Raw genomic sequence first — 15,099 nt, 5'->3', positions numbered from 1 at the left:
GCTCAGTCGTGTCTGACTTGTAGCGACCCCATGGACTGCAGCCCAGCAGGCTCCTCCGTCCATGGGATTTTCCATGCAAGAGTACTGGAGTGGGGTGCCACTGCCTTCTCTAAATATATTCCTAGGTACCTTATATTCTCATTGTTATCATATGTTGTAGTCTTTAAAAATTAATTTTATAACTGTGGGTGGTGGTGTTTAGAAATGCAATTAGCTTTTGCCTGTTGATCTTACATCCAAGAAGCCAGATGAACTCTTAGTAATTCTGATATCTGTGCTTTTTGTGTGTGTGAAGTAATTCTGATATCTTGATAGAGTCTTCTGTACTTTTTACATAAGTTTATTACTCAGGATTGATGACATTTTGTGTTTTCCTTTCCCATCATCATTTTGTTTTTTCATATTACTACATTGTCTGGGAATTCCCGCACAATGCCAGTTAGGAATACTGATAACAGACACCTTTGTCTTTCCTAATTAAAAAGTGTTTCTAGGGAATTCTCTGGTGGTTCAGTTGTTAGGACGTGGTGCTTCCACTGCTGGTTTTGATCTCTGGTCAGAGAACTAAGAACTATTAATAAGACGCTGTGTAGCGCAGTCCCCCCAAAAGGTTTTTCATATTTCACTGTTAAATGATATTTTCACTCTGTTTTTATAGACATTTTATTTGATTAAGGAATTTCTTTAAATTCCTAGTCTAAGATGACTTTTTAGAAAAATCTCATAATGAATGCTAGAATTTATCTAATAACTTTTCTACTATCTACGTAGAAAAGATAACTTTTCTACGTTATCTAATGTATCTACTACGGTGAAAGTATAGATTTTAATCTGATAATGTAATGAATTACATTAATACATTTTGATCAATATTAACCCTCTTTACAATCTCATGATAACCTCAACCTGGATTTTATTTTCTATTTTGCTAATGGTAACTTCATCTATGTTCACAGGTGAAATTGGCCTATAATTGTCCGTTAGCATCGTGTCAGTGTCTGCACTGGGAACTCATGAGTTATAAAATGTTCTGTCTTCTCCTATCTTTTTTGACTGAGGTAGCTCATTTATAAAACTATTGTCTTTTTGTCTGCTTGTCTGATTTTTGTCTGCTAGACTGATTCTGGAGAAGGCAATGGCACCCCACTCCAGTACTCTTGCCTGGAAAATCCCAGGGACGGGGGAGCCTGGTGGGCTGCCATCTATGGGGTCGCACAGAGTCGGACATGACTGAAGCGACTTAGCAGCAGCAGCAGACTGATTCAATGTCTTCAACGTTATATACTATTCAATTTTATGTGAATCCATTTTTACAAGTTTTCAGATTTATCAGCCAAAGTTGCTCATACTCACCTTTTTAAAAAAATAGTTTTTGCTTCTGTGTTTATGTATCCTTGTTCATTCCTAGCATTGCTGGTGTTCTCTTTTCCTCTCGATCATTTTGGCTAGTGATGTGTCTATATTACTAGACCTTTCCAAGAACTGATTTTGGCTTTGCAATAGAAATCTCTGTTCTTTGTTTTCATCCTTTGAGATTTTTCTGCTGTTCTTTCTGTAGTCTTTAACGCTTGGTCTGTGCATTTCCAGTCCTCCTTTTCTAGTATAAGCATTTGAAGATATGTTTCCAACATGAAAGATGCTTACCTTGCCTTGAAGCTGAGGTGTTTTCCACTGGGAGCTCATTGTCATGGACCCTTTTCTCTGGAACAGACATTGTAGGGTGGCTTCCAAAGACCCATGGGCTCCTATTACCAAGATCTTCTTTCCATCTAAGCTGACACCTATCCACCAAATGAAAATTCAGTATTATAATCAAAACATCAATGTTTTTTTCCTATACAGGTTTAATGCAAGGGGGAAAAGCCTTTAAGGTAGGATTTACTGGGGGGTGTTAAGGAGGGGACAGTGTCTGGGCTCTCAGGAGCGCTGGGCTCACCATTTGTCCAGGGGGCTGGGATTAGGGACGTGTTCAACCCCACAGCTCTCTGGGACAACCTGTTTTTCCGCCACCAAGTTTTCAATTTCATCCACATTAAACTTAGTAAATCCCCACTTCTGTGGATCTTCCAGCAGCCAGAAAACTTGAACTTCACCTGCTCCGTGTTCTGCACCTTGGTGCAGATGGACATTATGACCTGGCCAATGTGGACTCTGGCCATTGTGCCCTGGCGCTTTCCAAAGGTACGATGCACACCTGTCTGGAGCCTAGACTGCAGACAGCATGCCAGACATGAATGTCCCCTGGAAAGGGCTGTCTTCAAATGGCAACTCACTCCAGTATTCTTGCCTGGAGAATTCTATGGACAGAGGAGCCCAGCAGGCTACAATCCACGGGGTCACGAAGAATCAGACACGACTGAGTGACTGACACTTTCACTTCAAGGTCCCTTAGGGCAACCCATGAGGGCAACAGGCTTCATACACTACCCAGGAGCCTGCTGTTTGCAGCCACTGCACACCAGCACTCCCCTGCGAAAATAGCACCGTCAGCTTAATTGGTTGCAAAAAAATAGCCTTTTAAAACTTGGCCCTCTGGGCACCAGACTTACAATGACTATAAGCTGTAATTTATTCTTTCTGTGCAAATTTTATGGTGGGGTGATGCAGAATCATCATCCTAATTATTCATATGATGGAAAGACACTGTCTATTCGGATTATCTCAGAGATTTGAGGTTAATGACTACTGTCCTAAAGGCGTATCTTGAAAGTTAGTCTTCTAACAAAGCTTTGGTATACATTTTAGAAGTTTTGTTTACTTATTGCACGTTTGGGTATAGGGGAGGGACACTGGTCTCTTTTTTACTCAAGCCAGTGCAAAGAAAAATTAAGTTTATTAAATTTTTATGTATTCAGTTATAAAGTCCTTAAATATAGGAGAGACTCAGTAATAATTTACTTGTTAAATGTGATAACTAAGATATTATTCATTTCTATGTCACTGACATGAAAGGAGAGAAAGATGGAAATTAAATACTGATACGAAAGTGATACTGTTCACTGATAAATCCTAATCCAGGTTTCTATACCCTAAACTATATCTAACAGTCATTTAAACTATATATCTAACAGTCAGTTAAGCCTTAAATATAAATCTTATCTAGGTCTACACACTGACAGATTTGAGGAGTTGAAACTTGAAACGTCTTTCATGGTGGTTATTTTGAGAGTTTCATGAGAGACACTGAGAAAATGTTTAACACGTAATGTGTTAATGTGTTATTTAATGTTTAACAAGGTTAATCATTTACCTTTACCAATTTCTCTTTAAAATTATAATAGTCTTATTAGAAAATCTGCCATAGTCATATGTATCTGACGAGAAACAAAAAAATCTGATACTGAATATCACCTCAGTGTTTCAATAAGAATCTTCCAGAAACAGAAATGTTCAGAACAGCAACATTTCTGAAGGAGCATTATACCTGACTTTTCAAGAAGTTCGATTACAGCTCTGGCCACAGGTGAAATAAAACACTCATGGGCATCTCCTCGGACCAACTTCCCCAGGTTGACATCCGTTAATCTGAATCCAAAAACAAGGGAACAAGTGAGTTCAAACTTGGCCCAAACTCACTCATCTGTAAAGCACATGTATTAATCCCAAATAACAGCCAAGTCAATATTTGATATAATGAAAAGAAGTTAATCTTTTAAAGCTGGTCAAGAAAAAATTAACTATGAAATTCCCTCTGTGCTCCTTTGGGTGTCCCTCCCCCCAATCTCTGCAGTGTGCACCTACATGACACATTAACCAGAGCTCCTCAAAGACAAGACCGCCTGCTCAACTGAAAAGATAACTTTTTAAAATTCCGACACTAGCCATGTAACTTAAGAACAGTGTTCTTTCCCAGCTCTGTAGGGGGTCAGGGTGACTTGGGGTTCATCTGGACGATGGGGCTTCCCGGGTGGCTCAGATGTAAAGGATCTGCCTGCAATGCAGGAGACCCTGAGTCCTTGGCTCAGGAAGATCCTCTGGAGAAGGGCATGGCAACCCACTCCCGTATTCTTGCCTGGAGAATTCCACGGCCAGAGGAGCCTGGTAGGGGGCTACAGTCCATGGGGTCTCAAAGAGTCAGACACAACTGAACAACTAACACTTTCACTTTCTTCTCACCCTTAGTGAATTTTATGTAAAGCATCAGTGTGTCATTATGATGTGTTATCCTTTCTCCCGACAATGTGTATGATTATCTGACTTCTATCCCTGTGACTATCTGACTTCTATCTATATGACTATATGACCATCTCTGACTTCTAACAGAGGAACAGTTCTCAGAGCTTCCTGAGAATCTGCTTGCTGGGTTATAATCCTTGATTTGGCTCAAATAAAATTCTCTTTTATTCCTTTTTTAACTTGATAGTTCACTGAATTTTTGTTGACAGATAGGATATATTAAATAATTAAATAGAAATTAAAGAGTGGGCAAGAAAAACAAATATAAAATAAAGAGCGGGCAGGAATAGAGGCCATTAGCTTTTTAGAGCGGCCCTTTAGGCAATGCTAATGTGGTCCCTAAGGGTGTTCTGATCTTGCTTGGACAGCATGTCTGCAGCTTGAAGCCATGTACGGCTTCACTGCACAGCTCCAGGAAGCTCATTTCAGTGGACTATGGAGAAGGGTGGCCCTGGATGTGTGCCGTGGTCCTGAAGCCAAGCCCACTTTACCCTGAGGAATTTACATCTCCATCAATATCAAAGCCCAGAATCAATCCTAGAAATCAGGGAGTGACCTCACAAGATTTGGATTCAAGGTCTGACCCCCACTTGACATCAGTACTCATCTCCTGCAGGAATCAAGGGAAAAAAGGAGGAACCATGTCCTTTCAAGGCCTTGCGTCCTTTCTTGTCAAATCCAGGACAACACAGTCCCTAACTGTTCAGCTTAAACTGATGGTCTCAATACAGGTTAATAACAAAATGAGGATACTTGGCAAAGGTTTCATAGTCCTCTTTTTATGAAAGATTGAAAACTACACCTTGATACCTTGAGGTTCTGGAGGTTTCCTAACTAATTAGAGCTTCTTCTCTCTTTATGGTTTGTCTGCTACAGGATCAGAGATTTTCATGACAACTTTTCTGCCTGTTTGAGTCTGCCCTAAGTCCCAACAGAAGGCCTGGATAGTGGCAGAATCTGGATGTGTCAGTGACGTAGTGATTCACTCAATCCAGCCCCTACAAGAATGTTATCAATTTGCTTACCACCCTGTAATGCTAAGAATGTTCTTTTAGGTCACAGTACATAAATCTCTTGTTTCCATGTCGGAAAATGAGGTTTTCAACTTTTAGGAAACATCAGGAACTCCCGTATGCGTGGGTTGTATTCCTTGTCCCTTGAAGCTTATATCATGACGTGACACAAATCCAAGACCAATATCAGAGCACCTGCTAGTCAGTTTTTCCCTTCAAACAAAACCCTGCATTATGAACGTAAGGGCTTGCTTTGTTCTTCTCTACTGGCCTGGAACTGAGGGAGAATACTCTATTGCTGGTGAAGCAGGTGTCTGGGCTTTTTCTCTAGTCTGGTAGAACTATCAAGGAAAAGTTATTAGAAGAGGAGAGCTGGCTAAGGACTCTGTAAGTCAGACAGGAACTTCTCAAATGAATATGACTGGTTAATTCCAAAATGGCACACAAACACTACAAAAGGGTAAGTGTATTTCCCCAAACATGCACTTTCTTAAGCAGAATTTAACAGACCCTCCAACTCCTGAAAGAGTTAAAATTATTCCTTTCAAGTCTTAGTTACTGACATAGTTGAAAGAGCAGAGTTTTCAAAAATTCACTGTAAACAAACTAGCAATGAGTTGATTGTTTTCTTTTATATGTTCTTACCCATCCACATCTTTTTCTGGTTTCAAAGCATTGAGGATTTTGTTGCTAAATGAGGTCTCAGCGATCTGAAGGGCAAGGCCATGTACTCTGCTGTCTTCATTAATCTTCAGGATCTCATCTATAATCTAAAAGGAAAACTATAGTCAGTTGTGCAAAAATAAGACCCAACAAAAGGCATATTATATTAAACATGGATTCATAAAAATGCATGTGTTCTAGTTTCTTTTTGTCTTTGTTGAAGACCTGGTGTAAAGCAGAAAGAAGAAATCTATATTCCCTTCTCACCCCGTATAAAATCTTGGCTGAATTTTTGGTGTCTTTAAGTCTTTCTTATCACTATTTTCTACCAGAACAGGACAGAACAAAACCAAAGCTCAGCAATTAATTAAGACATGAGATGCTACAAGTGAGAGCCGTAAAAGACAATTCCCTGTCCACAGTCAGATTTGAGCCCATCTGATGCTCTCTTGCCTACCTGGGAATAAGGCCAGATACAGACCCCACAAATTCCCATTTTTTGTCCATGAGTAATTTAGCTGAACTGCGTGTCCCCACTGATCCATCAGAATAAAACTGCTTGTAAATCGAACGTTAGGTAAGCTTCTTTCCTTCCCTCTGGTTCTTAAACTTTGACCTGTGCTGTGCCGTCCTTAGTCGCTCAGCTATGTCCAACTGTTTGTGACCCCATTGACTGTAGCCTGCTAGGCTCCTCTGTCCATGGAGACTCTTCAGGCAAGAATACTGGAGTGGGTTGCCATGCTCCCCTCCAGGGGATATTCCCAACACAGGGATTGAACCCAGGTCTCCTACACTGTAGACACACCTTTACCATCTGAGCCACCAGGGAAGCCCAAACTTCGACCTAGCCCCAGTCTGACTGTCAGACGGCACTCTCCTCCCTCCACTCATGAGAACAGGCTGGCTTCAGGGTAAAACATTCTCTCATCTACTATCTCATCAAGCCACCCTTTCTTTCATCGCACTGGCTTCTTTCAAGCCTTCTCTCCCTCTCCCTATAAAAGACAAGGCTTCTGCCTACCTCTGAAAGGTATGTAGAAGTTACGGGCAGAGTAAATTTCCTTAACAGGCCCTTTCCCCATCTGGCAGTAATTCTTTCAGATTATATCACTTCTCACTGAGTCTGGATTTATTTTCTCTCTGATGCTGGCTAGAATGTGGACTCTTGAGAGTCCCATGGACTGCAAGGAGATCAAACCAGTCAATCCTAAAGGAAATCAATGCTGTATATTCACTGGAAGGACTGATGCTGAAGCTGAAGCTCCAATACTTGAGCCACCTGATGCAAAGAGCTGACTCACTGGAAAAGACCCTGATGCTGGGAAAGATTGAGGGCAGGAGAAGGGGGGCAATAGACAATGAGATGGTTAGACAGCATCATTGACTCAATGGACATGAATTTGAGCAAGCTCAGGGAGATAGTGAAGGACAGGGAAGCCTGGCGTGCTGCCATCCATGGGGTCACCAAAAGTCGGACACGACTGAACAACTGAACAGCAACATAACAATAGAATGTGGGTGTGATGTGTAGAGTTGAATGGGCCATCCTGGATATGAGGCAGCACAGCAAGATCCTGGGAACCTGAATATCTAAGGACTTTGTGATGCCACCACACTAGCCAGGGATTCCCTACTTCTTCACTTTCAGTCAGTTCAGTTTAGTTCAGTCGCTCAGTCGTGTCCGACTCTTTGCGACCCCATGAATCACAGCACTGAGCACCGAAGAATTGATGTTTTTGAACTGTGGTGTTGGAGAAGACTCTTCAGAGTCCCTGGGACTGCAAGGAGATCCAACCAGTCCATTCTAAAGGAGATCAGCCCTGGGTGTTCTTTGGAAGGAATGATGCTAAAGCTGAAACTCCAATACTTTGGCCACCTCATGCGAAGAGTTGACTCACTGGAAAAGACCCTGATACCTGGAGGGATTGGGGGCAGGAGGAGAAGGGGATGACAGAGGATGAGATGGCTGGATGGCATCACCGACCCGATGGACGTGAGTTTGAGCACCTACAAAAGACTTCAGTGCTATTCCCGATTATTTAGTTTTCATCACTGCCACAGCCAGTCTGAAGAAAATCTAGCCACAGAAGTGTCAGACACCAGGATGGCCCTGGTTTAGTGTCTGAGGCCCTACTTATGCAGTGCTGCTTATCCCAGGCTTGAGATGACACACAGGAGGGTTGGTATCCCTGCTGCTGGAAACAACCATATCACATACAGTAGCACTGCAAGAACCTATGATGGTTTTTTTATCAGAGGCCCCAAAACACCACTTAAAGATTCACACAAAGTTAGCCTGAAAAAGTATCTGGAAAATGATCCTGTCTTTTATTTTATTGATGAGGCAACTGTGACCTAGAAGAACCAAAGAATGACTCAAGGTCAAACAACTCAGGTCAGGACATCACAAACCAGAACTAGTCCTCCAGACACTGACAATTTCCATGAGACAATGCTGTTGCAACAGCTAAAGAAACACAACCAAAGTGACCATGTCATAGCTCATGCTGTCAACAGAAACATGTGGTGTGTGATAGTCACTTCAGTCGTGTCCAACCCTTTGTGACCCCATGGGTTGAGGCCCACCAGGCTCCTCTGTCCATGGGATTCTCCAGGCAGGAATACTGGAGTGGGTTGCCAATTTCTTCTTTAGGGGATCTTCCTGGCCCAGGGATTGAACTCATGTCTCTTAAGTCTCCTGTATTGGCAGGCAGGTTCTTTACCACTAGTGCCCACGAGGGGAGGCCTTATTGAGCAGAAACATATGGTAAGGAGATAAAAAACAATGTACTGGGGACTTCCCTTATAGTCCAGTGGCTAAGACTCCAAGCTCCCAATGCAGGGGGTCTGGGTTTGATTCCTGGTCAGGGAACTAGATCCCATGTGCCACAAGTAAGAGTTCATATATCACAACTAAAGATCCCAAATGCTGCAACTATGATCGAAGATCTGACGTGCCACAGCTGAGGCCTGGTGCAGTCAAATAAATAAATATATTTTTTAAAAAAGGTACTACTATATAGCACAGGGAACTACATTCAATAGCCTGTAATAAACCATAATGGAAAAGAATATGAAAAAGAATATACAAGCGTATATGTATAACTGAATCACTTTGCTATACACCAGAAACTAACAAAACACTGTAAATCAACTCTACTTTAAAGAAAAAAGAAAGAAACATGGTAAGGGAAGGGACAGATCACAGAGCATTTACACTAGTGGGAAAAGTGAATTCTTCCCTCCAAAAGTTCAGCCCTGAGAAAAGGTTTGGTCAGTTCCACCCACAGCAAGACTTGCTCAGAGGTCTACTAGGGCCGAGGGGGAGGAGCACAAAAGAGTCACGTGTCCTGCTGTCTTACCTCATCTTCCCCGCTCTCCGCAGGAAGGCAGATGTGGGTGATGTTCAGACCAGCCTGCAAAGAGTACACAGGGTGAGTGTGTCACTGAGAGGAGATGAATGCACCAGCCAAAAATTAAAATGCATTTTTGAAAATCAACAATCCTTACCTCCTCAGCCAAATTCTGGTTTACTTCTTGCATCAAGTTATCATCACCTGCCTTGGGAGAGGGGAGACAGAAGGAGAATATATTAAAGATCAACATAAAAAGATCTTGAATAGGCACAGAACAATACAAAGACTAATTCTGTGATTATGCATTATCTAACAAAGACAAAGGGAAATGCAAAACAAGAATCTTATTGCTCATAAAAGGGAGCTAATGGCTGGTCTTCATTAACATGGCAATTTCTCAGGCTTTCAAGTTATGTTTCTTTTTAAAATAAGAATCCTCACAGGGCATATATAGCCACAACCAGAACCCAGTTCTAAGTGCGGAATGCCAAACAGGGAGATTTAGGTGACTTGCCCTTCAGTGAAAAGCTATCAAGTAAGCTGAATTCCAGGAGGCTAGGCCCTCAGCTCACTTTTCTTTCCACTCTTCTCACCTGCCTACCTTTTCAGGAACAGACTCCAAAGAATGCAAGTGACTTGAGCACAGCTCTCTGGTCCTCAAATCACAGTGCTGATGAGACAGCTTTTCTGATACATTAAACTCATGCCAAGAACAAGAGTGGCCGCTCAACTGTTGGGCTGTGTTAGCTTACAGGCTTGGCTCAGCTAATCACTTGCCTGCACCTGGCATCACCCAGGTGCGCCAACACAGGTGGCAAATAGTGCCAACCGCAGCTGGCAACGAAGGGTCCGAAGTCAGAAGACAGATGTGGAACTTGAAGTCCTTCTGACATGCCGTGGCTTTTGGCCCTTCAGACTCAAGGCAGGCCTTAGAGACTAAGTAGTAAGATCACCAAATACCATGTCTCAGCAAGCATCTGTCTTCCATGGAACTAAAGAGGCGTGTTTCTCCCCTTTCCCCTCAGATCACATCATAAGAATTTATACTTGGCCACAGTATATCCTGCATAATGCAAGTTATGGGAGCATCTACATCCCGACCTCTGGAAGTTATCCACACCAAAAGGAGACAGAAGCAAACAGAGCGGTACCTGACCTGTAACCCTGAAGCAGCAAAATGACCAGATAAAGGGGGAAACAACAGCATTTCCAGCTGAGGCTTCTCCTTCCTCCCCTAAGCCCCAGTGGGATGTCCGTGACAAAAAATGCAGGTGGTTGTCTGTGTACAATCTAGATTGAAAGATACCAGGACTTCCCTGGTAGTCCAGTGGTTAAGAGTCTGTCTGCCAATGCGGGGGACACAAGTTCAATCCCTGGGCCGAAGATTCCACATGCCGCAGAGCAACTAAGCCCATGTGCCACAACTGCCGATTGAACCCGTGCATCAAGAGCCCGTGCTCCGCGACAAGAGAAGCCACTACAGTGAGAGCCCACATACCACAACTAGAGAAAGTCCATGTGTGGAAGCGAAGACCCAAAACAGCCAAAAAAAAAAAAGACATCATAAAATAGCAAGACAGAACCGCATTCTCCGCTTACCTGAATAATAGCAAGAACCGGCTTAAAGGTAGGGGTCTTTTCTTGCAATAAACTCAGAACTTCTTTCGAATTCTGAATGACTTCTCTACATTGGGAAAGAGAAACAACACAGTCAGATCTAGGTTTGACAAGAAAGGATAGGTACCACACATTTTCTTAGAAGGTCTCTTACTCTCTAATTAGATAGCAAAAGGGTGCTCCTCCGGGTATGCACAGGGTCGGGGGCTGCCCAGGAGAGCAATCATGAACTACTTAACCCGGCATAAAATGTGACAACCTCTTAATTTTCAAAATAAGCAGAGGTAAACGAGCTGGATGCAAATGGTAATTTTCTAGGGGTGACTTTTTCTCTTGCATTTTCTAAGTTTACTGTAGTAAGAAGTTTGGGTTTCTTGGTTCAATAATCCCCTTTCTCCACCACAATCCTTCCACTCCAGAAGAGTCTGGGTCCAGGGGGAAAGCAAACTTGGGCGGAGAGGGGTAGGTACTAACACAGGGGATTGTGGAGGGGGTAAGAAGTGATGGGTCAGGATACACTTTAAGCTTGAGTTTACAGAAGGGATGGGAAGCAAAGGCTGCAGAAACACTGAGGAGGTGCAGGGATCTGATATTCTCCCAAGGCCTCTCACAGAAGGAGCCTCTCACTCCTCTGGGCCCCTCAAGTCTGCACTGGAACCTCCTGAAAAATAGCAGGGGCCACCTTCCCCTTAGCATCCCCCAGGTGTCAGCTCCCAGGTACAGGGGCAGACCAAGATAAACGTGGTACAAGGCAGGCTCTCTTTCTGTAGCTTCCTGGGATGAGCCATTTCAGAGACCACTTTTCACTACCCTCCACACAAAATGTTCCTTACTTGTACACAATCAAGAAAGTCGGCTCTTTCAGATGAATTTATTTACAGAACAGAAACAGACCCTCAGACATAGAAAACAATCTTATGGTTACCAAAGGGGAAGAAGGGCAGGGGCAGGGATAAATCGGGAGTCTGGGATTAACAGACTTTACTATATATGAAATAGACAAACAAGAAGGACCTATAATATAGAACAAGGAAATACATTCAGTATCTTGAAATAACTAAGGAATCTGAAAAAAAAGATAGATCTATACATATATCTGGGTTTCCCTCGTGGCTCAGATAGTAAAGAAACCGCCCGCAATGCGGGAGACCTGGGTTTGATCCCTGGGTGGGGAAGATTCCCTTAAGGAGGGCGTGGCAACCCACTACAGTATTCTTGCCTGGAGAATTGCTATGGACAGAGGTGCCTGGCAGGCTACAGTCCTTGGAGTTGCAAAGAGTCGCACACAACTGAGCAACTGAGCACATATAAATATCTATATACACAGACATATATATGTAACTGAATCACTTTGCCATATAACTGAAACTAACACAACAACATTGTAAATCAATTATGTTTCAATTAAAATTTTTTAAGTAATAAAAAAATTTGCCTCATTTTCCTCTCACAGTAATAAGAGGCTTAGCTGAGGCGGTACCCAAGCTTCAGGGCTTAAAACTATCTTTCAGTTTTATCTCCCGTCTCCACCAGAGTCTTGCACACACAACAGTTTTCAAAAATTGCAGGGTGAACTCTCAGCCAGGTCCCATCAGCAGTAAGTGGCCATAGACTAAGGGATGGGGCAAAACGGCCAGACACAAAACTCCTCCCAGTTTTCAGAAAAGAAACTGATGAACGTATCTGATGGAAGAGGAAAGAGGGGTGCTCGGAAAATGTTTAAAGGCCTCAAAACTTAACCAGATGAGCCATTCCACTGTCAGCTGAGCCAAAAGAAACGGAATAGATGAGCATGCAGCTGTCTACAAACCAGGCAAGTTTTTGTTTGTTTTTAATCACCTGGGATAAAGCGACTGGATAGTGAAATGACTGTATTGTTCTGTTGAACTATGTCTGAAAATTCACAGATCACCTTATAAATGAGCCAGAATCTTCTTTGCAGCAAAACGTGGCTGAGGACCACGTGCTCTATGCAGATTCTATGCTTTTCTTATGTTTATGATTATTTTGGCCACACTGCTTGGTGTGCAGGATCTTAGATGGAATCCAGGCACCCTGCAGTGGAAACGCTGAGTCTTAACCACTGGGCCACTAGGGAAGTCCCTCCCCACCTTTCTTGACTACGAATTTGGGCCATATTGGGTCCTCATTTTTGCGTAGTATGGGAGGCACTGGAGTGCGGGTCCCAAGTGGTTCTTGGCAATGAGAAAGATCAGCCAGAGAGCGTGGGAAAGAGAAAGGCTCTGTGCCTCAGCCCATCAAGTTGGACTCCCTAAGTCTGGGTGGGGCCTGGAATGTATGTTCTCAAAAAGGAGTGTCTGGGTGGCTCTAAAGCTCTGAGTAGAAATAGCCTTGGACTCAAGCTCAGCCTGTGGTTGACCAGTGTGGACAATTCCCTGAGCCATAACAAACCCCTTTTCTCAATGTAGGGCAAGAGCACTACAAGAACTCTACCTTTGTTCTTATAATTGTAAAATGTTCTGCACCTCTAAGCTACCCTTCAACACTGAAAACATGCCTTCCAAAAGCACTTTCCCCAGAAAACACCTGCAGTTCCTGCTGCTGCTAAGTCACTTCAGTCGTGTCTGACTCTGTGTGACCCCATAGACAGCAGCCCACCAGGCTCCCCCGTCCCTGGGATTCTCCAGGAAGGAACACTGGAGTGGGCTGCCATTTCCTTCTCCAATGCATGAAAATGAAGAGTGAAAGGGAAGCTGCTCAGCCGTGTCCGACCCTCAGCGACCCCACGGACTGTAGCCTACCAGGCTCCTCCGTCCATGGGATTTTCCAGGTAAGAGTCTTACCATTCCAATAAATGAAGGGCATGTGGCTACAGAAGCTCAGATCTGTCACCACCCAGCTCCTTGAGTCAAAATCCCCCACAACTTGTTACATGTGTAATGCATCATTCTTTGGGGTTACTCATTATTCCTACAGAGCCAAACAAAGCAAACAAGGAGTTACCAGGTTCAATAAGTCTAAAAAGTGGCATAAATGTTTCTAATCAATATTTTTTTTTTTTGCCCTGTTGAGAAAAGTTGTCATGTCAACTTCTAGTTGGAAGGAGATTTTTGCCTCCCATACTGTCTTCAGATTCTTACCTTGAAATCAAAACCCCCTAAAACCTCTTATTCAATTTATGATTAATCTATCTAAAATTTTTGTCCAGTTTCCTGTGCCCTGTGACTTTAATTCTGTGCTAAATAAACAACAATCAACAGAGCCAGATGACTAAAATTGTTATTGGTAATCTCATTAATGTGCTAAAACTGCTATCATAAAAATAAATAAAATTACTACCACAGATCTCATTAACTATACACTCAGGAGATGAGCTAACAGACTCTGACTCAAGGACCAGCCAGCCAGAGAAGCATAAACCAAAGACATGGCAACTGCCAAAGCTACAATTAAGAAATGAAATGTCACAGAAACGTCACACGATAACTAATTCCAGCCTTTCAGTTCTTCCCCTTAAAAACAAACAAACAAACAAACAAAAGGCTAACTCAGAGACCAAGCTGGAGTGGATCTGAGGCTTGTCCTGGACTCGCCTGCTTGGTAACCTACAACAAACCTTGTACTTGCCTACATCACAACCCCATGTCCAGTAGATTGGCTTTGCTGCACATTCGGCCAGCATTTCCAGTTAGGTTTGGTAACAACCCCTTAAGGTGAGCTCATTGCTTAAAACCTAACGACAGGAAGAGATTAAACTTCAACTTTCAGAGAGACAGGGTAAGCTAAACAAAAGGGTCCTTGGAGTCTCAGGCCACCTCAATAAGTGCTTTGCTGCTGCTGCTAAGTTGCTTCAGTCGTGTCCGACTCTGTGCGACCCCAAAGACGGCAGCCCACTAGGCTGCCCCGTCCCTGGGATTCTCCAGGCAAGAACACTGGAGTGGGTTGCCATTTCCTTCTCCAATGCATGAAAGTGAAAAGTGAAAGTGAAGTCGTTCAGCCGTGGCGGACTCCTAGGGACCCCATGGACTGCAGCCTACCAGGCTCCTCCGTCCATGGGATTTTCCAGGCAAGGGTACTGGAGCCGGGTGCCATTGCCTTCTCCGAAGAAGTGCTTTGGAAACAGGCATATCCATTCTCAAAATGAAGGACAGAGGCAAAACAGAAGAGGATGTCTATGGATGGAGGCGAACAGCTTGCTGACTGGCATCCTGGACCCCAGGAACGTCCGGAGCGCTTTGCTCTACACCGTCTGGGTCCCCAGCTAACAGACTTCTCCAGACAGAAGACTAAAGACTTCCCCTTTCTCCCACGAA

General features: G+C 43.3%; 1 protein-coding gene across 1 annotated transcript in view; it reads right to left on the bottom strand.

Annotated features, from left to right (window-relative positions):
- Positions 1-10,892, bottom strand: part of MTHFD1L (methylenetetrahydrofolate dehydrogenase (NADP+ dependent) 1-like) — a 178,039-nt gene extending 167,147 nt beyond the window's left edge. Inside the window, exons 1-6 of the mRNA XM_010840821.1 lie at positions 10,808-10,892; positions 9,363-9,413; positions 9,215-9,268; positions 5,835-5,959; positions 3,425-3,525; positions 1,645-1,781 (exon numbers count right to left, since the gene is read on the bottom strand). Coding sequence (XP_010839123.1) covers positions 1,645-1,781; positions 3,425-3,525; positions 5,835-5,959; positions 9,215-9,268; positions 9,363-9,395 — 450 coding nt within the window. The 5' untranslated portion in view covers positions 9,396-9,413; positions 10,808-10,892. The remainder of the gene's footprint in view (positions 1-1,644; positions 1,782-3,424; positions 3,526-5,834; positions 5,960-9,214; positions 9,269-9,362; positions 9,414-10,807) is intronic.
- Positions 10,893-15,099: the final 4,207 nt, after the last annotated feature.

The sequence above is a fragment of the Bison bison genome, unplaced genomic scaffold (genome assembly GCF_000754665.1).
Source record: "Bison bison bison isolate TAMUID 2011002044 unplaced genomic scaffold, Bison_UMD1.0 scf7180017864148, whole genome shotgun sequence".
Lineage (NCBI taxonomy): Eukaryota > Metazoa > Chordata > Mammalia > Artiodactyla > Bovidae > Bison > Bison bison.
This window is presented reverse-complemented; position numbering and strand designations above follow the sequence as displayed.